The sequence below is a fragment of the Notothenia coriiceps genome, unplaced genomic scaffold (genome assembly GCF_000735185.1).
Source record: "Notothenia coriiceps isolate Sejong01 unplaced genomic scaffold, NC01 NC01_scaffold00024099, whole genome shotgun sequence".
Classification (NCBI taxonomy): domain Eukaryota; kingdom Metazoa; phylum Chordata; class Actinopteri; order Perciformes; family Nototheniidae; genus Notothenia; species Notothenia coriiceps.
Window position 1 is genome coordinate 98,773 of NW_011356800.1, and position 26,457 is coordinate 125,229.

At 38.5% G+C, this 26,457-nt stretch overlaps 2 protein-coding genes across 5 annotated transcripts in view; one reads left to right on the forward strand and one right to left on the reverse strand.

Annotated features, from left to right (window-relative positions):
• LOC104954865 (PDZ and LIM domain protein 5-like) overlaps positions 1-16,661 on the forward strand; it is a 42,052-nt gene extending 25,391 nt beyond the window's left edge. Inside the window, exons 4-10 of one of the 4 annotated variants that reach the window (XM_010782064.1) lie at positions 8,501-8,540; positions 12,269-12,294; positions 13,303-13,323; positions 13,444-13,461; positions 13,866-14,038; positions 14,304-14,337; positions 15,320-16,661. In XM_010782064.1, the coding sequence (XP_010780366.1) occupies positions 8,501-8,540; positions 12,269-12,294; positions 13,303-13,323; positions 13,444-13,461; positions 13,866-14,038; positions 14,304-14,337; positions 15,320-15,422 (415 nt within the window). In that variant the 3' untranslated portion in view covers positions 15,423-16,661. Of the gene's footprint in view, positions 1-8,500; positions 8,541-10,268; positions 10,685-12,268; positions 12,295-13,302; positions 13,324-13,443; positions 13,462-13,865; positions 14,039-14,303; positions 14,338-14,544; positions 14,571-15,319 lie in introns of all 4 variants that reach the window. The other 3 variants (XM_010782063.1, XM_010782065.1, XM_010782062.1) reach the window with 3 other exon arrangements.
• A 1,573-nt stretch (positions 16,662-18,234) lies between these two features.
• Positions 18,235-26,067, reverse strand: LOC104954866 (PDZ and LIM domain protein 5-like). Its single transcript, XM_010782066.1, has 6 exons — positions 25,987-26,067; positions 23,940-24,141; positions 22,793-22,973; positions 20,808-20,928; positions 20,489-20,604; positions 18,235-20,131 (listed from the first exon to the last, which is right to left on the reverse strand). Exons 1-6 carry the CDS (start codon positions 26,012-26,014, stop codon positions 20,042-20,044), a joined length of 738 nt encoding a protein of 245 aa, XP_010780368.1. The 5' UTR covers positions 26,015-26,067; the 3' UTR covers positions 18,235-20,041.
• Between the last annotated feature and the right edge of the window lie 390 nt (positions 26,068-26,457).

The window sequence follows — 26,457 nt, forward strand, 5'->3', positions numbered from 1 at the left end:
AGTAGAGAAAAGACAGTAAAACAATACAAATCACTTTCCCTCCCTCCTTAACTGCCATCAAATGTATATTTTAGGTGTAGCCTTCATTAGTCCACTGTTTATTCTTCTGTTGAATACACACACTGCTGGTGTAGTAAGTAGGCTACTGTACGTTTTTTCACAGTATAGTTGAGTGCCAGATATAGCCTACAAAACCACAGCACTAAAAGCCCATTAATCTTGAATCTCTGCTTTAATTCATCCCATTTGGGGCCCCCTAGAACCATGTGGACGTCCTTATCCAGTGTGGGTCCCCGTGTTCGCTGGTTTCCCTCATGGAGCCCCAGCATGTGCTGAGTTTGCCTCCAAGGCAGAATATTTCTCAACAATGCAATCTTCATCTCAGTCTTATGAAATCCTACCAGGGCTTTGGTTGTGCTGGGTTTAACCTGTGTCGTGTAATTTCAGAAACACAGTTTAGGGTTTACTTGAAATCAGTTTGACAACACTGACATGCCTTTGATAAACCCAGATTTGCTCTGAGGATCTGTCTGGTGTTTCTCCTCTCCACGAGTTGTATGGTTCTTATCAAAACTGTGATGATGTGTTTGTCAATCAGCTGCAGTGAAAAATAAATGTATTTCCTTACATGTTCATTAACAGTGTGAAACATTTCTTCTATGTCTTTTGCAAAAAGGCTGGCTACCGTCCAGTTATACAGTCCATAAAGTCATTAGTTTATTTAACTACACTTTAAATCTTTTAAACGAAGATGGCAATGTTCTGCTTGGGAATTGCCATGAAGTTTTCACAGAGGAATTATCAGGTCAAGAGTCATTAACACGGAGGAAAAATGCTTGAAACATGGCAGGTTTTGTTGCAAGAAAAATATTTAGAGTATTTGGATTCTGCTATTTGTGTGTGGGACTTAATGTCAACGCATGTTTGTGTCGGCTTTTCCCTGGGCCTGCATTTTCTTTTTTAGCCTTCACGTGAGCTCCTCTGTTTAAATCTACACTTTGTACTTCTGGGCTGGTCTGCTTTGAAACAAACCTGTAAAAGTTTTAATTAGATTTCAAAAGACAACACAGGACTCCAGTCTGCCCATATCCTTCTTTTACAGCCTTGTGATCCCAGAGACAGTGCAGGCAGTCAGACTTACTTGCTCCTTTAGACAATACAGTTAAACCAAACAGTTTCACATAAAAGGAAGAAATATGTCCCCTGTCTATGAAATACTTAAAACATCAAATGAAATGCTTTAAAGTGGACCTATCATGCTATATTTGAATAATATAGTGTAGGACCATACCTATATAAGGCATATTTATACTTTTTTATTTTTCAAAATACCAAACAGATCATGCATTTTAGCCATTCCTCATTTCGCTCAATTTAACACTGTCTTTGCATGGGCTGATTCTGTGAGAACAGCACCATCTACAGGCCTGGCATATGTACTACAGCGTCTCCAGCGCTTTCGAACGGCAATGTCCGTGGCTGTCTCCTCCTGATTGGTGGAGTTGGCCCAATAGCCGTAGCGCCACTTCTGTGACGTCACAGAAGTGTTCAAATCTGGATCAGTCTGTATCAGATCTGTTGCAGCCCCTTTTTAAGAGATTTGGGTATGGAGGAAAATAGAGAGGGTTGTGTTTTCTGACACTTGGTGAGTTCCCTGGAACACCGGGGACACATATTCATGTATAAAAGACGTACAAAAGTGAATTTTGCATGATAGGTCCCCTTTAAGTATACAGACCACTACTGTGTTTCAGTAGTAACTATTTTCCTTTCTTAATTGTATGCATTGAAAACAGTTTTACACATTGTTGTTTCAAACATGTGTCCTCTCCACCCTTCCATTGTCCAAACACATAATATATGTCAATTAGCTGTGTATTAGTGTCTGTGCCTAATGTTTTAATTTTAAACCTGTTTTCTCACACTTCCCTACTTTATCTATTACTTTAGTTTTATAGCCTTTATTCCGGCGAGCCTGAGGTGAAGTTTGTCCTCTCGTCTTTCTGAGCATTAGTAATTGAAGTGCTGCTCCCTCTGCGCTGTCGGGTTTGATGCAGTACTGTTGACCTTCGGGCTTTTTGAGACATTGCCTCCTTTCTCCTGCCCTTGTGGGTTTAACTGAATGTGACAATGTCCTCTCATGGTTTGCTTTTAAGACTCCTTGGGTTACCGGTGTAAGGCTGAGTGTTTTGGTTAGAAAGTGAGCTACTATAAAATGTGCTTGTTTGTTGCTATGCTACCAGGAAATACATGTTCTGATTTGTTTTTGTTCCTGTGGTAATCTACATTTCACAAAAGAACATTGATTTTGGTAGATTAAGATTCAGAAAGTGATATAAAATGGGTCTTTGTGTAAATGAAGAGTACCACAAGAGCCATCTGAATACCTACCATACAGAACGAGTTATTGACCTGAATACTAGGGCCAGGTCAAATCTATATTGAGTGCACATTTTAGTTTTCCATCAGAACAACGGGCAGCTAGTGTAAGAGCCCCTTTCATGAACATCACAGTGGACTCTAACCCTCAAGCATTTTGTCTAGCCACATTGATCGTTGGTAGAGGATAAGGAACAACAATTTGAACACAACTCCAATATTTCATCGGCTACATGATGTTGGTATCTTGAACAGAACAACACATTTTGGAGAAGATCTGACTCACATGGAGGATACATTGCGATATGGAATTTGTGCTGCATACATGTTATGTAGAATATTTGGAAAAATTAGTTCCGGACTGGCAACATTCACATGAACGCCCTCTCCACGAATGACTTCCCAACTTGGAAATTGGACCACAGAGGAGCAAACTCACGCTCCAGTTGGCCGAGGTTAGCGCTCTCCAAGTTCCATTCTAGTTGACAAATGTTTTTGTAGTCACATCGCTCTGGTTTTAATCTTGTTTCTTTTTGTCTGGTAAGTGTCAAAGCTTCTTTTAGGATCGTATGTGATGTCATTCTCAGTTGAAAGGCCTGTCGAGGCCTCTGTGGAGATAGAGGCAGGAGGATGTGGATAAGGGATCGGCAGGATCACACACACACACACCCACAAAAGCACACACACATAAAGACCTTCAGTACATGTGATCTGTGGGTAGCATCTGTCTCCTATGGTTTTGCCCAGTTTGAGAACTGATAAAGACAGGCAGACTCAGCTTCCAGATTTATTTAAGGTCAGTTCAGATACATTCACCCACTGCTCTTGAAATAGCAGAGGAATAACACAGATGTTTTTGGATTAAATCCCACCGGCATAGGAGTGTTTCACCACTTGTGAAATCAGGAGTTGTAGCCTTTGTTCACTCCTAATCTTTCTTTTTCTCTTTGAGTATGTAGTCATAATTACATCACACCTAAAGTTCACTGACACACTGTCCCTCTGTACCCCTTAACCACCACCATTACTCTACACTACAAACACTCTGTTGACACTAAAATACTAAACCACACAAGGCAGTCACTACTTTCACTTAATGCCTTGGCATTTTATCTCGGTCACGTTGGTCTGTCTGCTTCAGTGTAAGGTACAATTTCAAAGAAAAAACCTGAAAACAAAGCAGCCTACTCTTTCCCCTTCTTCCTTATAAGGCACAGAAAAATCAATAAATAGATGACAGTTTTGTCCCACCTTCAGGAATGACGACAGCATATTTTAGAGGGCTTCGTTTAAATAATCATCATTACTTTTGTTCAAAGAACAGTGACCTCATCTCAGAGAAGATGAAAAAAAGGTGGTAAACGACATGGAAGACTGGAAAGATTAAATTAGAATGGGAGATAATTAAAACACAACAGAGAGAAATGGAGAGTAGTATACACTGTATATCCTGTTAGTTTAAAAGAGGAATGAAACAGATACACGTTTTATGTTTATATAAAGTTGAGACTGAAAGAACAAAGTTAATGTCATGTTTTACTTTAATGACCCAGGGGCACAGTTGTGCTTGAACATAAATGACATCCTAAACCCCCTGATTTACATAGTGAAGCAGGAAGTCCCTTTCCTATCTCTCACTCTCTTAATCATGGGTTTCATACTCGTGTTGCTGAATCCCTTGGGACAAATGTAATATTTTTGCACAGTTGAACGCACAGACACACACATTATTCCAACACCTTTTTGATAAGCACAATATCATTTGGTCTCCTCTATAATAGATTTTATTTTTTCATCTATCGTTGCTACATAGTGAAGTAAAAGAGAAGGGAGATGAATGGACACAGGGGAAATTTGAATGATAAGAAAATGATATATCAGGAACACATCATTTTTCAAATATACATCAGTTGAATAAAATCATTCCCTTGTTCTTGGAGGGAATGCAAATGTTCAACAAGAGCTGCCAAAAAATGTCTCAACAAGACAAATCAAGTGATAAGATTATGGCTCATAAAGAACCAGACAGGCAAACAGGACCAGCTCTGGTAAGAAAAACAGAGCCATTTATAACCGGATCAATCTAATACAAGTATTTCACACGTCCAATATTTGAAAATAATTTAAGAAGGCCTGCACACCTTTGTTCTATGTCTACATCGGTGTGCATTCAATTAAAGCCTATTTGCAGGTGCAGAGTATAAGCTGGTCCTTGTAGTCTGTGTTATTACCCTACCCTACATTTCCTGGGCCAACCTGTCACCACGACTTGAATAATACATCATTGTGTGTGCATGTGTATTTATTTGTGTCAACTGGGCCTTTGTCCCTTCACTACTTTTAACGATTCTGTCACCCAAATGGTAGCACACTTCATTAAAGAGCTGCTTAATACACAATGATGTGTGTAGCTGTTTAAACAAGACAGAGAATGTGTGTGTGTGTTCATGTCAGTTGGTGCGTGTATTGCATATTTTTATATTTTGTTTCCCATGTGGGGAGTTTCTCTGTTTGAGTAAACAAAAAGTCTGACAGAAAAAGTAAAACACTCATTTTATGAGGTCACACACACATATAGCCTGTGATATAATCATTTCCACTTGTAAAATCACTCTATGCCTCTACTGTATATCTTGGATGTGTGTGCCTATTTGTATTCTGAAGCATAGAGTCTACAGGTGTTACTAACATATGCCAGTCGGTGTCACCTCCACTAAAACCACCGCTGCCTCTTGACCAACCCCATTTTCAGACATCACACACACACACACACACACACACACACACACACACACACACACACACACACACACACACACACACACACACACACACACACACACACACACACACTTTCAACAATCTCTTATTGATTCAGTATGGTGGGTCGCTTGCTCTGTGAAGCTGATGGCATGTCAGGGCACAGCCCTGGAAACATCGGTCAATGATCTCACTCCAGTAAGAATAGACCTAGGAGATTAAACACAAATGCACCATTGAGAACAGAACAGCCGCAAAGGCACGGGTGATTTGAGAAGAGATGCTGACGAGACCACATCCTCTTTATGACAAATTAATTAACTATAATGCATAAATCCTGGGAATCTTCAAAGAGATGCAAAACAGCATGAATGCATGCACATTAATCATTGGGGGCTCATAGAGGAAAGAAGATTTGACAAGGAGATGGTGTTTTGTTCATGCCCTGTGAATACCAAAAGAGTTGTTGTTGATAGTGAAAACGGAACAGAGAAAAAGTAAAAAGCCCATGAAAGCATGCCGCCAGTGTTATTTTAAAGCTTTTGTAGTTCCCAAAAAACATAAATTGGAAAACCTCAAATATAGGACTGAGGGAAATTTGAAAGAAATAAAAATGACTGTTTTGTGCATGCAAACCTTCATGACTAATGTTGAAAAATATTACCCTAAATTACTTTTACCTAACAAAATATGGAAACATGCTTAAGCATCACCACTGTAGCCACAGCAAGCATTGGGATGTGGTAAGGTATCAAAGCAAATCCAAAATGGTTGTCACCACAAAGAATAGCTTGAGGATCACATACTCACAGTTACATACACAGACCAATCCCTCAGCAACATGATATTAAACTACCATGAACATGAAACAGAGTGAAGGAAACAGACACACATACAGTAGCCTGACAGTTTACATGGAACATACACATACAAAAAGAGAAAAATAAATATTTTTTACCAGCTGCTCCTGGGAAAACACAAACATATATCCCAGCAAATGCTGCCATATGTTTGTCACCTTCACATTGTTTCTGTTGTATCCACTTACTCTGACCTTCACACATTTGAGCTATGGAGAAGAATTTCTCTGGTTTAGTGTTTGAATCAGCGCTAATGTAGGTCCTGTTGTTCCTCTGCTGTATCAGCACCCAACAGAAGACCCACATTCTGGTGAATATGATATGTTTGATATATTTATTTTGGGGAATTTGAAATGAAAACAAAATCAAATTTGGTCACTGCTGTTTGAAGGTACAACATAGTTCTATCAAGGTCATGCCACGTCTCACATAATAAAATGGTTTGAAAGACTCTGAGTTCAATTAAACTGTAGTTCTCATTCATATTTTAGCAGGCATCTTTTTCCCTCCCACTTAGAATACGATCCCAACACATTTCCATGTTGGTGTTTCCAGTTATAGCTGTAGTGTAATAGAGGCTACAGCACAGAGGGATGGGGGTGAGGTATGTGAAATACCCAGAAGACCCTGTTCCTCTCCCTCCTACTCTATATGCCTCACACATGTGAAAGCCATCGGTTGCACAAGAGACACCTTGCTGGGGGATATTGCTGTCATCCGATCAGCTTTGATGTCAGTGAATACTTTGCTGTTGCACTGATTAGGTACTTGTTGGATTATTTACAGTATAGTGTGTCCAGGGAAAAGCTCAGGCACACTGAGGCAATAAACAGTTGAACTGCGTTCCCTCAGATGATAACAGGAATGTCTTTAGCAGTTGCTCTGGGGATTGTTTTGCTTTTAGTTGAGCTTTGGACTCTTTTGTTAAGGCAGCACATCCTTTCTTCCTTACTTTGAGTGAAAAATCACAACCATGATCAGGGTTCTTAAACACCCGTATCGCCAAGCTCCTGTTGGGCGCATTCACAAGTTATAGTCCAATGGTGGCACAAGCTAAAGCGGACGAAATTAAAACTATGCCGTGGGGAAAATACAATGTAGCTTTCATCTTGTTTTCACTCAGCACGGATCTGCTGTGCGCACAAACAGTTACCTTTATCCACAATTGCCCAACCAACGAGCACCAGGTTTTAAATTGCACTTAGATTAAAACAGACTGTTTGCTGGCATGTCAAAGTGCCCTTAATCTTACCTGTTGTAGAAATAATTGATTGTGAGATTTCCTTTTCCTTCTGCTGTTAAGAAAGATGACATTATCAGGACACTGTTGGCAAACTATAGAGGAACAGTAGGCAGTAAGGAAAGGGCCAAGAGTATGAGGAGCTGTGTCTGTAGACTGATGTGTTTCCAGCTACTACAAGGCTGTCGGCTCAAATTTACAGAGGTGAAGGACATGAACCTCCCTCAGGAAGTTTCTAGAAGGGCTGCTCTGAAAGGAATGCGGGGCCGCTGAGAATCACACGTCTTCTGTTTCTGCAAAGCTTACTTAACCTTTAATTTATGATATCTCTTGTATTTTTTCCCTTTCATATCATGCTAAATGAAGCTGTGATGCACTCCAACAATCATTTGAGTAATGGTTTCCATGTGTGTAACTGTACTGTACGTAAGCTGTTGTTGTTCAGATTCACTCTCCTGAATACTATATCTGACTTGTTTTCAAAAGAGTTTATATTGATCAATGACTGCTTTGAATGATTGACTTGGTTAATTGAGCATAAGCCTGTTGTGTCAATATTATTCTCAACCAGACGAGTCAACCTAAAAAAGTGTAAACAGATGAAAAAGGATCTGAAGTGCTAAGCTGATATCACTCCTCTGTTGAATTAACACTTTGGTTAGTTACAGTCCAGTTCCTCAGATGACCTTTAGGGGATCTCATGGCATCAAGAATATCAAAGACCAAGAGTATCAGATTGATACAAGCCTTAATCAACAGACTAAAAACAGCTGCTTTCAAAAGCAAGCAAGCATTGAAAGAAGCCATATTCGTGCAGCCCTAGCAACTTCAGTTTCACAGACACAGTCAGAAACTGTGAGACTCTTTTGGATTCTGTCAGCTGAGGACAGAAAACTCTCCATGTGGGTTTCTCTGCTAAGAGCTCAGGTTTAGTAATAATTCACTACGACTACAGTTTCTCTCAACCTCAGTGAGATCTAAATATTTTAAAGTATGGCCTTAGCAAATTTGAATGGGTCTATAAATATCAGTGGGCATCCTTTGAAAGGTTTGTGCTATGTTATCCATGTAAGCTAACAGTCAGTTCAAGTTATTATAAAAATACATTTTCATATGTCAAAAGCAGACATATTATATAAATAAAATACAAAATCAAAGGAAATATTGAAATAAAGAAGAAGTGTACACCCTTAACTCATGCACTTTCTCTTTCCCTTCTCTCTCTCTCTCTCTCTCTCTCTCTCTCTCTCTCTCTCTCCAGGGTCTCCAGTGGTTCGAAACCTCCTCCTGTGGCACCAAAGGTACAGTAACATAGCATGTCACTGAAATAACACACATATTTACTTGTGTGCACAGATTTTTATTTGTATATAAAGATGTTTTTACAATGTTAATCAAATCAAGTTTTATTTATATAGCACATTTATAAACGATTTTTGGTCGAGCCAAAGTGCTGTACATATAATAAAAATAGCTAAAGTGTCTCTACTGTAGGCTATTTTTATTATATGTACAGCACTTTGGCTCGACCAAAAATCGTTTATAAATGTGCTATATAAATAAAACTTGATTTGATTAACATTGTAAAAACATCNGCGCTTAAGACCTTCCTTTTTGATAAAGCTTATAGTTAGGGCTGATTAGATTCAGCCCCTAGTTTTGCTGATATAGGCTTAGTTTGTCGGGGGACATCTTACTTCTTCCTTCTCTCTGTCTATACCTGTGTACTCTCATGTTCCGATTAACCCAGCTTCCCCAAATTTCTTTCTTTTTGGTGTCTATATACGCCGGGATCCGGAGTCATGGATGATCCTGCGGTCCTGTGTCATGGATTGCAAGTCCTGGATCTTGAGTCGTGGCTGTGGTCCTGGATCATAAGTCCTGGATGGATATCCTCGTGGATTCATCTTCCTATTATACACACATGCATTTCCAAACATTTGGACTACCTAGGTTGCAAATGTATTATCTTTTCAATTTACACACGGCATCTATTGCACGTCTGTCCGTCCTGGGAGAGGGATCCCTCCTCTGTTGCTCTCCCTGAGGTTTCTCCCATTTTTCCCTTTAAACTGTGGGTTTTTTTTCTGGAAGTTTTTCCTTGTACGATGTGAGGGTCTAAGGATAGAGGGTGTCGTTTTTCTCATACTGATATTCTGTAAAAANGATCAGCCTCGACTCCGGATCCCGGCGTCGATATAGATACAAAACAAGAAAAAAGATTTGGCTGGATAAAAGTTATTCTTGATAACCATCTAGAAATATCTCATGAACTTCCCCACCCAATCTATCAAGACCCGAGCAGTTCTATTAGATATAGGATAAGAAACAGAGATAGGGAGCACAACAATATTGTATTCACTCAAAGCACACCCCGGTTTAACGTACAATTCTGGCTTGATTTAAATATTATATTTTTAATTTATACCTTCTAAAGTTTGATGAAAAAGTAATTGTCATTATGGCATACTCAACATTTTACTCAATTGTATGTCATTTTTGTTTCATTGAGTCCTGGATGAGTCTTGATCATTTTTCTTTCGAAAATGTCATTGTTCAACCAACTCTGGAGGTACTATAGAACAGGAACAAAAGTCAAGACATGAAACATGTTTTTAATCATATTCAATATGATTAAATAAGAAAAAGATATTCACTTGGGGTACCAAGTGCTTTGAAACCTTTTGCTACACCCTTCTGAAACGTTGCCATGCATGCATTAAAACCACATTTACTTTGATCGATGTAAATACTTCATGTAATTATTATTATTTCTCATGTTATTACATCTGTTTTTCATTTAAAATGAGAGTTAAGTATACTGATGCTTCTCAGAACATATTATAGGGACAAAATACATTTCCCCAGCTATTCCTAAATTCAATCCTACTATAATAAATATACTGATCATATGCTTTATACAGTATAAAGCCTATGGAACAAACCAAACCTGAGAGGCATCAGTATAGTGTGCTGTGTTGTGATTTGTTTTTCGTTTGTGTTTGCATGCTCTTCTCTCATGCCGGTAGGACGAAAGATCAGACATCATAAAACCAGTTGCCCTCACCCATCCCCCTCCACCCATTCCCTACCCGCACTCCTCCAGCCCCTCAGCCGCCCACCACAACAAGGCCCCCAGACCCTTTGGGGGCTGCGGGACAGAGAGTGAATACCCTCCTTCACAATCCCCTTACTCACCCTTCATCCCATCCCCATCCTCTGCCTTCACTCCTGCCTCCTCCTACACCATCCCCCCTCCTCCACCTCCTGTCTCTTACCCATCCTCTTCCTCCTCCTCCCCCCCTGGCCTTGTTGCGCCCCAGCCATCAGTGTATAACACACCAATCCACCTCTACTCCACTGAGAACGCATGTGAGGTGGCAATGGGGCAGAGGCGGGGCCTGTTGGAGAGTCAGGGCGGAGCCTTGCCTTTGGAGTTTAATGGGTGAGTGGTGTTCACTCTAGCCAATCAAATATACGGATCCATCCATTCTCTGCACTTTATCTCCCTCCGACTTTCTGCGTCTTGGTTCTGTTCAAACTTTCAAATGGGATATTAAATGCTCCTTGACATGTATAATGTATATGTGCTATATTATTTTAGGGGTTTTTCAAATCTTATGTCAATGTTTATGTTCGTTACTGGCTCGCTAGACTCCAGTCTGGAATCTTGAAATCTTTTCAAAGTTCACATCATAAATCAGAATCACATGTCTTTTTGTGTTTCCTTTATAAAAGAACATCTTTTAAAACAAATCAAAATACTATATTGCTAACTATTAGAATCTCTGTAAAACAAGCCAAACTAGGATGCCTCTGGTTTGAGTCTTGTTTATTAAAGTGTTGAAATGTAACACTGAAAATGTGGCAATGTGCAGCTGGTTTGGTTACCATTTAACAAACAGATGTCACCAATCAGAAATACTTTCAGCTATTTGTGTCCTATGAAATGTTAGAAAACCTCATAAACAAATCTGGAAACACTGATGTTTAAGCAAAAATAAACTAGGTTTATAAACCATTTGTTTGCTTTAGGAACCTCAGGGAAGGGAAATTCTGTAATAAAAGATATGTAAGAGCTGGGTCTCTGCGATAGATAACTAGATAATTGATGGCCTTTAATTCAGCGTTGGCATTCCCGTTAAAATAATGAAACATATAATAGGATAAGTAAAAATAATATCCCTGGCAAGAATGTCATATATCCAGTAGGGGAAGAAGTACTCCTTTAGAAATACAATTAATTTACCAAATGTAGATAAACTCTGTGAAAAGTTAAAGCCTTAAAAGGGGTTAAAAGGGCAGAACTCAGTGATCACTGTTTTCTCTCTCTGTGACACTCGGCACACACCAGCGATCTGCACAACATAATCTTATGCCATCTGGACAAACACAGACACACACCATTGAGTTTGGTACATAGCCTTCACAAAGTATTCCTGATGTCATTTAATAGCATAGAATATTATACCAACTGGACCTGTCTTCACTCTTTTGGGCTTTGACCTGCTTTCTTCATGTAAACATTTCTATTTCAATGTTCTTTTCATCTTTAAATAATTTGTGCATATTCACAGTAAAAGCACTGTCAGTAGAACTCAACATGCGGTATCGGTAAACCCATTCTTTTCTTTTTCTTTTTTTGGAGTTTGAAATAACTAGTTTTTTCCTTTATTCCCCAATTTGTGCAAACACATGTGGTAAATTTTCCACACATACAATGGCAACAACATATGCTATTGATTAGCAACCCATAAAAGGGAACAGATTAGGCGCCTGCCAGTGAAAATAAAAATGATTAATATGTATTTTTTAATATTACTGAGGTCAGAATGTAAGACTGCATGTGTGTGCATCCTTGCATCTTGCTTACCTGTTTGCATGCTTCAAATGATCTGTGTGGTTTATTTCAGAAGGGTTTTTTGAATGACACCTTTGAATGTATTAATGTAAAATTACAAAAGTGTGGACATGTCTATGTTCTCTTTCCTTCTCCCTATCTTTCAACCCTTGTTTTCCTGCTTTGCAGACTGCGGCTTGTCAACAGATCACAAAGTTAGTCCCTGAAGCATGTCTTTATGAGTGTTGGACTGCCTGCTTCCTTTTTTTCTATCCACCTCTCGCCGTATACGTACCTATGTCTTGTGTGTCTACAGTATCATGGCAGCTGCATGCATTTGCCTATGATTTTACTGCAGAGCATGATTTATGCTAGTTATGTGAATAGTTTAGTCAGATTATCTTTTATGTTGGAATTATGCAAGAACTGCAGCACACATGCATTCAGCTAATTAAAATGGAACATGTTGTGTGTAATACAAAATGCTGAAGCCACAGTGAATTGTTTAACTATAAATCACTTATAGAGTGGCACACCCATACAGGATGTTTAGTCAGACACCTCCAGTCTAACTGTAAGTGTGTGACCAGGCTCACATAGAGCCGTCAACACTCCCACACCCACATAGCTGCTGCAGTGACAAGAATGTGTTGAGACACTCATAAATAAGTCTATTCATTGTGCTAGTCAAGTGTTGGTGGGTGTGTGTATTTATAGTTGATTTATTAACAGCGGGGTCTGACTACTCTTCAATGCCCCTTTGTGTGTATGTGTGTATATTTGTCATAGGAGTTGATTTATTGACAGTCAATTAGTAAAAAGGCCTGTCAGCAGCCTTTTTGCAGAGATTGTAGGTTTGCACACATTTTATGATGTGTTCCCAAAAACACAAACCACACAGGTTAAATCATATTTATGCTAAACACTCATGTGTTTGATTATATTTTATTTCCATTGAAATCTTCCTTTGTTTACTGTCCAAATTATGAATGACTAGACTTTTATAAGAGTCAAGACAATCCAGTAGCACCACCATGTGGTTGGAAATAGATCGTTGATTTGAGTGTTTTGCATGCATTGGGAGTCGTGGTCCATATGGGTTTTATTATTTACTTTCAGCTATTCTGCTGCCTGCTTGTTAACATTAACTTTGATACTTTTTTAATGACTTAATTCTTCATAACTGTGAATTTTCCTCTTTCTCTGCTTTCCTATCCTTTTAGTGGACCTCAAAGTATTTTAAAGTAAGTCTTTTCTGTCTCTTTATGACTGTTATAAATGTATCTGATTTATTTTTAGCCTGCCTTTATTCACTCTATTTCTCTTTTCTTCTGTCCTGCTCTTTTCTGTCGACGGTTTTTAAGAAAACCCCAGCCACCAAGGTATCAGATTGGTTCAGACCTAGACACCAAATTTAACAAAGTGCAGTCTGCTGCATTTCCAATTCATGTAACCTCCAGTCTAAAAATATGCCATTCCTCTAACTGAATTATTGTGTTTTTAATAACGTAAATATTTGTACTGTATATCACTTTAAATCCTTGGTTGAAATTAACCTCATAAAAAGACTAAACACGGCTTTGTTCCACAACACACTCTGATGGTCGGAGCTAACTATCTACAGTACACTACAACAATTTAACAAGTGTACTTTTCACTTTGACATGCTGTATTAGCTCCAAGAAATGAAACCAGTCGTCATGTCTTTCACTTTCATCAATCATGTAAGAGAGAGGATTTTAATTCAAAAGTATATTTGCTGATATTATCCATCCTGTCCTTCCAGAGTCCCCAGGAAACATATTGTGGACACAGACATCCATTTCTATCATGTGCCCACTCATGCTGATGCCAGCAGGAAGCGCATGACCGAGGACACAGAGGACTGGCGCCCACGCTCCGGCACCACCCAGTCCAGGTCTTTCAGGATTCTGGCTCAGATCACCGGAACCGAGCGTGGTGCGTTACTGAAAAACGTTTCCATAGTCTATCTTTAGTGCACCTTATATAGTTAATGTACCTGAACCGTTGACTGAACACATCCGAGCAAAGGGCAACAATAAATAGTCAAATAAGCATGGCAAAATCAATATGCATACTGTGAACCATAGTATTTATGTTTGAATGAATGACAAACTAAGGCTCTATTTTAATTAACTTAAAATACAAGCTAAATACTACCGTTTTTTATTCTTTAATGGAGTTGTTATATTTTCCCTTGTAGCTCAAGACGAGGAAGCTGAGGCAGCCAAGACAAAGTAAGTGCATTGTTTGTCCAAAACTCCAAATAATCAATTTTGTTTGTGCAATGTTTTTTGTAACTATACTTTCTAAAATGTGGGTTAACCCTCTTCTTTGGGCTAACATATAAAGTCCACATTAACATACAAGGAGTCCCAAAAATCAGATCTCTATGGCACATATCTGGCAGCTTAATTGATGCTGGGTGATCTCTTCCTGTCTAGACGGCAGAGACAGGATCACATTTGAGGTATTAAGTCAAAAGCCAGACCTTTGTACACCTTGCAATATGTTCATTTGTAGTTGCTCCAAAGTTCAGAAAGCGATTTTAATACCCCTCTGAGATTACTGAAAGTTATTTTGTGTGATGGTGTGTGTGCTCCTACCGGTTGTCTTTGCATTGGTTTGTGGATGTGACAACCTTGCAGTGCTGCATGTTGTTTTGACATTTGATTGTGTTGTGGACAATCATGGCTGGTATGTTGGTGTTGTTCTTAGTGTGATGTGACCCATTGGCTGTCCATTGCTTTTTGTGGTTTGTTGCGATACATGTGATCAATGTGTGTCTGTGGTCACTTGTGTTAACATGCAGACATTTCCTTTCTGTGTGTTGTTGCTTCACTGTGAAATGTATTCATCATTTCAGTCCATATTGGCCGTGATCCATGGGCTGCATTAAGACCTCATGTGACAGGAGTTAACTGTTCTCCAGATATTCCTTACAGTTTATTTTCTTTATCTCTCTGTATTGATTTCTGTCATTTTCTATTCTGATGATGACAGCATAACTTCACATATCCGACCCATCAAATAGTTTTCTGTCTACAATCAGCATCTTGTTTGTGGCGTTAGCCCTTACCATATCATCAGGCTTTCCTTGTAGCATGGCTTGTAAGTATATCTTATGAATGCAGGGCAACCTCTCTGCGTTTCCTAAATGCTTCTTATCTCTCTTGTTTGCTGTGTTTTTCTCTTCTTTTCTCTTTCCTCCTGTGACAGCAAATCAAACAAGACCACCACTCGAATGTTGATTGGTCCTAAGTACAACGAGCTGAGAGACTGGCATCACGGAGTGTCTGCTCGCACCCTCAATGTCCAGTAGACTGTGTGTGTGTGTGTGTGTGTGTGTGTGTGTGATTGTGTGTATGTGTGAATTATATCAGTTTTACTTCTGTGGGTGGTTTTCTGATGAATTAGACTGCTTAAGGGATAACATAATGGAAATAAATTAAATAAATGTGGAGATACTGTTCAAAGAAACTATTGGGTGTTTCTGTGTGTGTGTGTGTGTGTGTGTGTGTGTGTGTGTGTGTGTGTGTGTGTGTGTGTGTGTGTGTGTGTGTGTTTGTGCACGTGTGCTTGGGCTTGTCCTTGACCATTACCTTTTGAGTCAGCCTCATTCAGACTTTTAAATTGAGCGTTACTGATACGTGTCTGGCCACTGGCCAATCTACTGAACCTAAAGGTAAACTTTAGGAGCATTAAAACTAACTTTTATTTGTTTTATTCATTGTACTTGAATTTGGGTTTGATTAAAGCATTTTTATGCTCCTTTCGGTGAGCATGGTAGTGATTTGGTAAAAAAAAATAGCTTTCTGCATTCTGGGTCTTTCACATTTTTCAATGGCAGATTTTCATTAAGAAAACATACAGAACTTTTAATCCCATTTATTACAGATGTGTGACATTATTAAAGTTGTTCCTACCACTGTATGTATAAGTCACTCAATGGGGAGGTGTGTGGTTTGGACAAAGGACACATTTCTCACATCGGAAAATAGTAAATCTGGCTTGTGTGCACTCTCACACGGTAGTGTATGTTTTTCACGTATTTTGGAAGTTTGTTAAGATATATTATCTGGAAGATTCGTCAAAGCTATTCAATAGCTTTAATGGTTTGTTTACTGCATTGGAACTAACTGATAAAACCTGTATCTTGAAATATGGTGGCAGCTGAGTAATGGAAAAAGAGATTTAAACTTACAATGTTTGTACAGTTTATATAAAGCAATAGTTAAAAGGCCATTCTCCTTGGATGTAAGCAGCTCTACAGATAGGTGCTGTATGATAAGAGGTACTGTATATGCAAGTCAGAATGGCTCTTTTCAATGAGCAGGTTGTTCGGATAAGATGTTTTTCAAAGTGACTGTACAAATGCTAAAAATGGATTATAATGCTAAGGTTTTATTTTGAGACCTTTTCTATATATAATATTTCTCCAGTGCCTTTACATATATTTCATCCCTATGTTTACTACAGAATGCTCCCTTTAAAGCCCCGAGACAAAAGTGTAAGTTGTGATATTGGGCTATATAAATAAAAAATGATTGATTGACTTTAATGACAGTTTCTTCTTTGTAGAATTTCATTCTGTTGCATTTAAATAGTTGTCAATCTAGTAGCTAAAACGTATATATCTTGTGTTTTGAGTTTGAAGACAAACTATCATACTATATTAGAGCTAATAAAGTGATATGATCTTTTCTTTTTTTCTTTTCACTCTGTCTCTGGTGTCCCTGTCATTTCTTCCTTTCTCCCCTACTTCCTTAGTTCCTTCACTGAATGTTCTTCTAAATGTCTCTCTGAAACTGAGACAAACAGTGGAGAGGTCAGGTATAATTTATCATTTAAACTTGTTAAATCTTTTTTTAATCCTTCACCTGTCATGATAAATTGTCCCGCAACACAGTAGTCACTTCCGATAAGACATTTAAGGGTTTTTGATAAATAACAGACACTAACGTCTATTCTGTGATGTACAAACATTTAACCAAATGTTGCATTGATGTGTCACAAACTTACAACTTTTTGCAAGGTTTAACACTGATTTACAATGCTCTAATCTTTTCACACCTGCACATAACACATTTCCTCTTTAATCTAAGATCTATATATGGTTAAGTTACACCAAAAAGTACTATCAAGCTTTGCTATCTGTTATCTCCACATAAATCATCTGAAGTCGGAGTTTCACACCCAGCATTAAGTGGACTTTATGATGCAGGAGCCACACCCACATCTGTTCACATTGACCAACCACAGCCACAGGGGTCAGGTTCATCCGCCAATCAGCAACAGCCCGAGGAGGAAGCAACAATCCCCAATTATGCCCACATTTCCAAACCTGGCAGCCTCTTACAGTTTTTCTCAATTGCTAAACCCACTATTTAGAATCAAAATTCATTTCTTCAAAACAAGAACATAATTGAGAAAAACTGTAAGAGGCTGCCAGGTTTGGAAATGTGGGCATAATNACACAGCATCATGTTGTGGAGATGTTTTTCTTCGGCAGAGACTGGGAATCTGGTAAAAATAGAAGGAGTGATGAATGGAGCTAAATACAGGGAAATACTTGAGGAAACTGTGTTTCAGTCTGCCAGAGATTTGAGGCTTGGGCAGAGGTTCACCTTCCAGCAGGACAATGACCCAAAGCATACTGCTAAAGCAACGAGAGTGGTTTAAGGGGAAACATTTAAACGTTTTGGAGTGGCCTAGTCAAAGCCCAGACCTTATCAGTTGTTGCATGTTTTACATCATAATACAATTCTCCAAAATCAAATTAAATTACATGTTTTGATGCAATAAAACCAAGGGGGGTGAATACTTTTGCAAGGCATTGTATATTCTCTGTTCCATCTGATACGTTCATAACAAACGTAACGTGGGAGAAAATCATGGAGAAAATATGTTTCTAGAAGATATGTCGAAAATAAACGTATTGGAGATACGTTCATAACTAACGTAACGTGGGAGTATCATATGCACGCAAAACGCGGCCTCAGATCTCAAGGGGAATGGTTAGCATATCATATGCACGCAAAATCGGACTTCTGCGTATCTATTGCACGCATTTCCAATGTGTAAAGTAGTTACATTTGTACGCAGACTGAAGAGAGTGGGTTGCTTTATTCCACCCCAGTGAGGACGTGACCGTGTCTCCTTTGACCTTTTCTCAGTATGGTGGAGACATGCGTTAAAATCTACATTTCACACTGCTTATGTCACACTCCTCTGTACTGCCATGTGGTTCCTCAAGCAATAATACAGGAAGTTTAGTGTGGTAAGATAGTATTACACTGACTGAGAAGAGATCAAACATAAAGATTAAACACAGGATTTGCCTCTAGAGGTTTTAAAAGCATCATTTATCAAACAACTCAGATAGTTCCAACTGTAGTTTGTGAGATTGAATAACTGTTTACTATGCCCCATTACTGCTGTACACTGTACTCACCCGTTTGATCTCATTCAGAAAAGAAACAAGCTTTCTTTAATGATAATCAGGTGAAATTAATAACGATGAGTTTTGCTACCATTTGTTCTGGTGTTAGAAAACCAAAAAGAATAGACCATAGCAACAAAATGTCTATTCGTCTACCCCCCTCCACATCCATTCCCTGCACCATTCCCTGCACCATTCCCTAAAAAGCAAAAACCCAGTTCCCTAAACAGTAAATTAATTTATGTTTGCAGATAACACATATCTTACCTCTAAAAACAGAATAAAAATACTGTTTACTACAATAAGAATATGTTTGACCCTATTTTCCTGCAGGCCATGACAGAAAGAGCTTTTCACTTTTATAAATGCATCAAGCAGAAATGTATGCCGTTATTATACCATTGAAAATAAATATTTATATTATAATATGAGTAAAATACTAAAAATATGAATATGACAAATTATACAATATGGCACTCAATACTATGCAATAATCAAAACATATCATAGTATCAAAATAAGGAGAAATACATGGATATACATAATACAGGCTTTATATGTTGTTATATTGTAATTCATCTACATGTCATGGGCCATTTAGGTAATGAATTGTTTTGAAACTGGTAACATTTAACAAGTAACACATGAGAACATAAAATACATTAAATTATTTAAGAAAACAAGAGGTTTTACCATAACATCAGACATCCAGCTCACCTGTATTCAAACAAGTGATACAAGAATTGTCCGAGTGTATTTTGTTTTAATAGCTGCAGATCAGATTGTTACATTTGATTCCAGCAACACAAACATTCAAACAAACAATAATAAACTCATGAAATAATTGTCCAATAACCTACTCTTACTGTGTTCCCATAGAATAGATATTAATATATGGTATATTTTCACGCATTTCTGGTACTGTATCATTTCAAGTGTTGTGTGAATCAAAAGGTTACTACCCAAGCGTCTTTGTACACTGATTTACAATACTCAATATGATGTTATTAAAAGGTTCTTACTTCTGAGATACGAATAAAAAAAAGAATAAAGAAAAAGAGACCAGGATCAAAACATTATTTGTATTATTAAATGTATGACTTTCAGGATTTCTTTTGGTTGAAAACAGACATTGCACTAATAACAGAAAAAACGCTCTACTTTTTAATGTGTCAGAACAAAAATCCAGATAAAAATCTCTATTTTTGATGAAAGATGATAAAAACAAGGATTCTTTACTGCCAGCTTTGCTGCTTATAGTAGAAAATGGATAGGAAAGTCTGGTAGTTTTTGACTTACAATGGTTCTGTGTCCCATAGAAGGGTAAGTTCACTTTTGCAAACATGGTAGTGTTTTCCTTATTCTGGCTGCTATGTTACTATGTAAGTAGTGCTTGTCTTTTACTGTCCCATGAACTTTTAAGAGGCCTTCCCACCCCATAAGCAAGGGGGAATGTATAGCTAGAAATTGTGTGAGGAAAGTCCAACACCACTGAACAATCATATCTTCAGTGTGTGAGCATGTTTCTTGCAAAGAGGTTTGTCCTTCTTGGAGAAAAAGGTCTGGCCTTCCAGAGTAATGCAGCACACCTGAGGAAAGATAATACACACACGTGAGTAAGAACTTTAAAACTCTTCCATAATGATGAAAAATAAACAATACCATTACTTTATAATATGTATCAAGTTCATGATTTATTGAAAGACAAGTGGTTTAAAAAAAAGTTAAGCGATTGTCAAAAGTCTAGGTTGGTAAGTGTCATTGTGGTCATCGTTGTACATTGAATCAATAATGACCCAGGATAACGCCCCTGCTGTTCTATGCAAAGTTTGCAAATGTTGTGTCTCTTTTATATTCAAGCTCAGTCTTGCCCTCATCGTTCAAAGTTGGGCAGGTCATATGGATAGGATTGTCTTAATTAATTGTACAGTGAGGCTTTCACTTACAGCGCAGACGAAGCAGTTATCATGCCAGGTGTAACCAAGGGCCTCTAGGAACTTGTCTCCAGCCTCAACGGGGAACTCACAGCCATGGCAGCTGGTACCGAACATACTGTAAAAATCTTTTTTCAGACAAAACAACATAACATGTTATTTTCAGAAAAGAGCATCAATGCTTTTCTTTGGTTATTATTTTCACTAAAATAAATTCTAATCATAACAGAGAGTCACTTGTGTCCATTTACAGACTTCTGTCTTCCATCCTGACATCCTTCATCAGCATGTGTCCAGTCAACTTATTATTATAAGAGTCCTCATCACTTACCTTGTTCACAGTATGGCGCGCCTTCCTCCAGGTGGAAGGTGTTGTTTCTGATTGGCTGCTGACAGGTAGCGCACAGAAAGCAGTGGACATGCCACGTCTGTTTGAGGGCATTTATCACCTCCTGGATGCAAAAATAAAACACTGTTGTTAGTTGGAAGCATAACACAGTTCATTATGAGCCCTGGTCTCTGTTTTTGTTCGTCTAAGACTCTAAGTAATAGTACAATTAGATCAAGGATGCTTAAACTTTTTATTGGATGTTACCTTGCTAATTGGGGAATTGTTTGTTAAACAGCTGTTTATGTAATGTGTGAACAAAAATCCTTCCCAATTCTATTATCAATCCAAATTGGATCACAATGGATAAAAGTGTCTGTTTTACATTTGCCAGGAATGCACACCGACTTTCCTAAAGTCTGTTCTTTTCTCACGTCACATTTAAATATAATATTTTTTCTTGTGTGGCCACATGACCCGGCTTAAAATAGACAAACTGCTTCCTTTCCCACCCTTAAACTGTGAGAACACGACAGGACAGGGAATCATTGAAAAGTTGGTGGGCCAGAGTGAAATAAAGGATTAGAGGAGAGGGAGTGAGAAAACAGGTTAATAAGAAGCCGTAAGCTGGTTGAAGATGTGTGAGAAATAGAGGGTTGAAAGGGATTGAGGGTAAAGAGGTTAGAACACGTGAGGGATGAATGTCAGTGCTGTTATGAGAGCAGCCATCTCAGCTTCCTGACGCTCTGGGTTCATGCTACACCTGCAGCCTCAAGGCCTCTAAGCCTAATTCTCCTAACACCCGAACATACACCACATTCCTGGGTTTCAGTGGTGGTCACTATAGAAAATTCCCTAGCCTTCCTACATGGGCCTTTGAATTTATCTTGCCTTTTCAGGTATTTTATTGTTACCATAAAAGGGATTCTTTGATGATGTTTACACCTTAATATTTAATATCCCTTTATTATTTTGTCTCATATTGGCTTTTGATAAACAAAGCAAGAAGTAATTATAGAGACAAATCCCATAGCAATGAAGCCTTTTTAGGCCATATCAGTTCAGGTATAGGTTTGCATGTTGTGTCAACCACTTTCATTAAGTAGGATGTTTTAAATATGGGCTTCTGTAGCTTTCATTTTTATAGTAAAGTATCTTGCATTTGGGAGCTACTTCATGTTATTATAATCCTACATTGCAACCAAAAGTAGTTATGCACCCAATTTATAATTTCAAACCCCCACTGAAACATTTTAATCAAGTTGATGTACCAGTCTATACAAACCATCAAAGAAATAAGGTCAGATATGTGTGACGGGTTTGCACTGAATTCCACAGAGGAGGAGTATCCCTTTTTGTCTCCAAAAAACAGAGGCCTGTACTACGAATCCAGTTCAACATACCCTGGATATGTTTGAGTTACCCAGCTTACCTAACCCAAAACAAACGCGCTTTCGCTAAGCGGTCCTACTGTATGACGCTGGTTATCAACTCGGTAACTCAAGCCCAATCTAGTTATTTGCGCGTTAACATGAAAGGGGCGGGTTGTTAGCAACATTTGACCAATCACAAACATTGACAAGCGTACTGACAGCGCAGTGTCATACTTCCTGAATGAAAAGTGAACTATAATAGTAGACAAATATGAAGAAGTTAAACTTTAAACATCCATGACTTAAACACTTTATCCAGGATAAAAGCCACATAGTTGTACCTGCAAGGTGAATACAGCTGGTAAAAGAAAGATTGTTTGAAAAATTATTTGAATGCGTACATTAACAGGTTTATGATATCACTGCCCCTAAGACACGAGTGGATCTGACTTTAATTACATTTGACTCGAGTGTTTCGTCTACTTAATGTGTTGCTTAATGTATTGCTTAAAATAACACACACACACACACACACACACACACACACACACACACACACACACACACACACACACACACACACACACACACACACACACACACACACAAACTCACCCCAAGTATCTTGTCCTGGCAGCGGCTGCATGTTGGAGCGAGGAAGTCTTCATAGCAATGTTCACAGTAGACAGTGCCCTGTTCTTCCACAAAGCCTATATCTGCCAGAGATTTACGGCAGTGGGTACAGTTAAATTCCTCCTTATGCCATGACTTTCCCAATGCTACCAAAAATGGCCCTCTGGGTGAAAAAAGGACAAGCAAAGACAAATGGATAAGTTTAAAATCAACTTTTTATTTTTTATTTACCTGAAGTTACAAGAAGAACGGTCCAAAGTCTAAGTTTTTCCAATGAAAGACATTGAAAGCAGTCCATGTTGGGCTTTCTCAAATTAAAGACATACACAATGAATAGATTATCAAAATTGCTGATAACTAATCATATTCTACTCAGGTTAATAAAGGCTGCATCAAAAACAAGTATCAGATTCTAGAAATCCGATGTGTTGATGTCACTGAAGCTTTACTGTGACAATCATCCTCTGCGTCCACTGTGAAAGCACTTTGGCACTGTCCACTCTGATGATTAGTTAAAGTAGGAAAACAACACAGACTAATTTACTGCACACAATAGCTGTGCTTATCTGAGCTTTCTCAGATCGTGGCACAAGCCTGGCAGCTATTAGCATGTGAGCTACCCTATCCAGTGATATGTAAGGTGACACAATTTGGGAAATAACGCTTGTGTTAAGGCAGTCATGAGAAGAGCAGGATAACCAAGAGTTGGTATCAGATCATATCAAGTGTGTATACATCCATAGTTTCAGTCAGATCTTTGTAGTTCTACAGTTTCATACACAGATTATTTACTCGAGATGGTTTCCAGTTAATTATTTTAAGTGCCTAACTGGGACGCTGAATAATTTAGATATGGAAATATGTTCCAATCGTGGCTTGATTAAGAACAATTGGATATCTGGGCAGCCAAGTGAAGTAACAGGCCTCTTTTTTAAGGAATGGTGAGCAAGCAGTATTTGGGCTGATGACAGAGCCCGTGATTCTTTATTTGTAATATCTCCACACTGCTATCAAGAAAAATAGGATAGTAGGTTAATTGAGGTAATTTAGATAATCCATTCAGAGATTCTTAATGGGTTCCTAAATTGTAAATGACATTATTAATCAATGTAAATAATGTGACTCTCACCTGATGACCATATTGCAGTGGGCACACATGGGCGTACGAAAACCAGCAGGGATGTGTTCTGCCATCTGGACCAGGGTGTCCTCATCTTTAGGATGGGGCTGAGGTAAAGGCCGGGTTGGGACAGGACCCCTGGGGACACTGGCACTTCCATTACCCTTTATACCAGAAGATGGGGTGATTAAACCAGCCTTTGGGACTCGACCTGAAGAAGATACAAAAGAGATAAAGACAATAGAAACTGGAGGAACAAAACATTTAATAAAAATACAAGCACTTATAGAAACACAAAGCTCTGTGTTTTCTTCTTAGGTGTGTAAGTTATTTGACCTCTAACCTCTTGACTATACACCCAGCAGGTGTCAGGGTGGTGCACGCAGCTGGGTGACTACTGTTGTCAACAACCATGAATTCACCACATCAATCTACAACTTTGACACATGCCTATGGCATATGTGCGTTCATACACATGGCCACGCACGAGCGAACACACACACACACACACACACACACACACACACACACACACACACAAAGACCTTCCCTCAGCTAAAACCTAAACCAACACCTGGCTAAACATATAGCCTGGCCTTTGATCTTCAGACTGTGGATGAAGATTTGTTTTTATATGCACATGGGGAGGAACGGACTACTTTTACATGCTTTACCATTACATGTGTGTAATGTTTAAATGTGTGTTTGGCTTAGGAACAGGGCTGGTTTTCCATGAAATGTTGGAGCTAGACAGGTATTCTTTTACATTTTGCATTTTTACAATTGCAGTATTTTTTAAACTGACACTTGAGAAGCAAAACCTCAAACCAGATTTGCACATCTCCAAGCACATTTTCAGCCTCTCATTTTAAGATTATCAGCAAACATGTCGAACAGTCGATTTGTACACACCTGCTGCCAGGGAGCAACATTATTATTGATTTTGAGTCGTTTTTAGACCAACTAATGGATGAAAGACCATGTGGTCTGATGAGTGGCTGATACATAAGGGAGAGAACTGGCGGAAAGGAGAGAACTTGTGATTTTAGATTGGATGGAGTCAAAGTTGAAGCAGCTAAATAGGCAGATAGAAACATTTTTGGGGTACATATACAGTATGTTAAACTGAACAATTAATGTTCTCAGAAACTGTGAGCGCCAGTGCAGTAGAGTGGAGTAGGTTAGTTGTTCGGCAGCACTGTGGTTTGCCTTTAAAACTGTATTCATAACTCCCATACATAACATAAGTCTTCAGTAACTATTATCTTTCTTACGGAGTAGAAGCGCTGCATGTGTTACTGAGCAAAGTGTCACAGGCAGAGCGGGACTTTCTCGCCTGCTTAATGGGCTTCCACAGAGGAAAAAGACGAGAAAAGAAAAAGAAACTCTGCAATGACCTATTTCAGAACATATGTCACGCTTGGGCCATGGAAAAATAAGCCTCTTTCCCTCTCGCTAAATGGCTGCAACAACATTAAATCTAACAGCACTAAATCGGTTTTACTCTATGTCAGGATTTCAAATAAAAAAACATTAGTGAGAACAAAAATAACATTTTCGTTACTGTAAGGGGGGATATATGAATCAATCAAAAATACATAATTAAAAAAGGATTTAGTTCAATTCCTAAATTAATTAATTTTTACGAATCTATTTGAGGGAATCTACATTTACAGTAAGGTACCCACTATGACTTGTGCTAAGAAAACATCTGAGGCACCAGTCTGATTATACTCCACTAGTACATTTTGTGAAAAGATTCCACGAAACATGCCAACAGTAAACGCCACTGACACGTAGGCAAATATACTTTAACTGTATTTAGTAACAGATTCAAGCAGCAATGTACTTTCCTACAGACTTCATAAAGCAGTAGGCTCAATGAACATGAAGGCATTCTTAAATAATTGAAACCCATGTATCATGTATTCTGTATCCTTTTATGCCGACAAAGGCGGATATGTTATTTCTAATATCCTATATTAATATTTATATTTTACACACACACACACACACACACACACACACACACACACACACACGCACACGTGTTTACCCTGGATTGCAGGCGGTCCTTTGGTCATGGTTTTGATAACTGCTGACTCATGGCTGCTGAGTTCTGGCTCCTTTCCCTCCTCACTGTAAATGGAATGGAAATTATATTCTGATCAATTAATGGGAAAACGTTGTGTAATTAACATTAGAAACAAATTCCCCCTACACAAACTCAGTATTCAGTGCTTGAATTGCAAAATGCATGGTTACTATCCACTCAATCAGAATGGTTGGTATGTACTGTGACTTATGTGCCTTAGTCCTTTTTTTTCCAAAATATAATTCCCCGAAAAATATCACTGAGAGCCTACTGTACGAATAGCCATTAGGAAAAAAATCCTGTCAGCTAGACAGGAAAAAGACATCAGCACAGTCTCATTATTCAAGTTTCAGTCAAAATACAGTAAGACGGATTCCAGACCACCTACCTGCTGACAGAGCGGAGAAAAAATATTGTACCAAACAAAACACT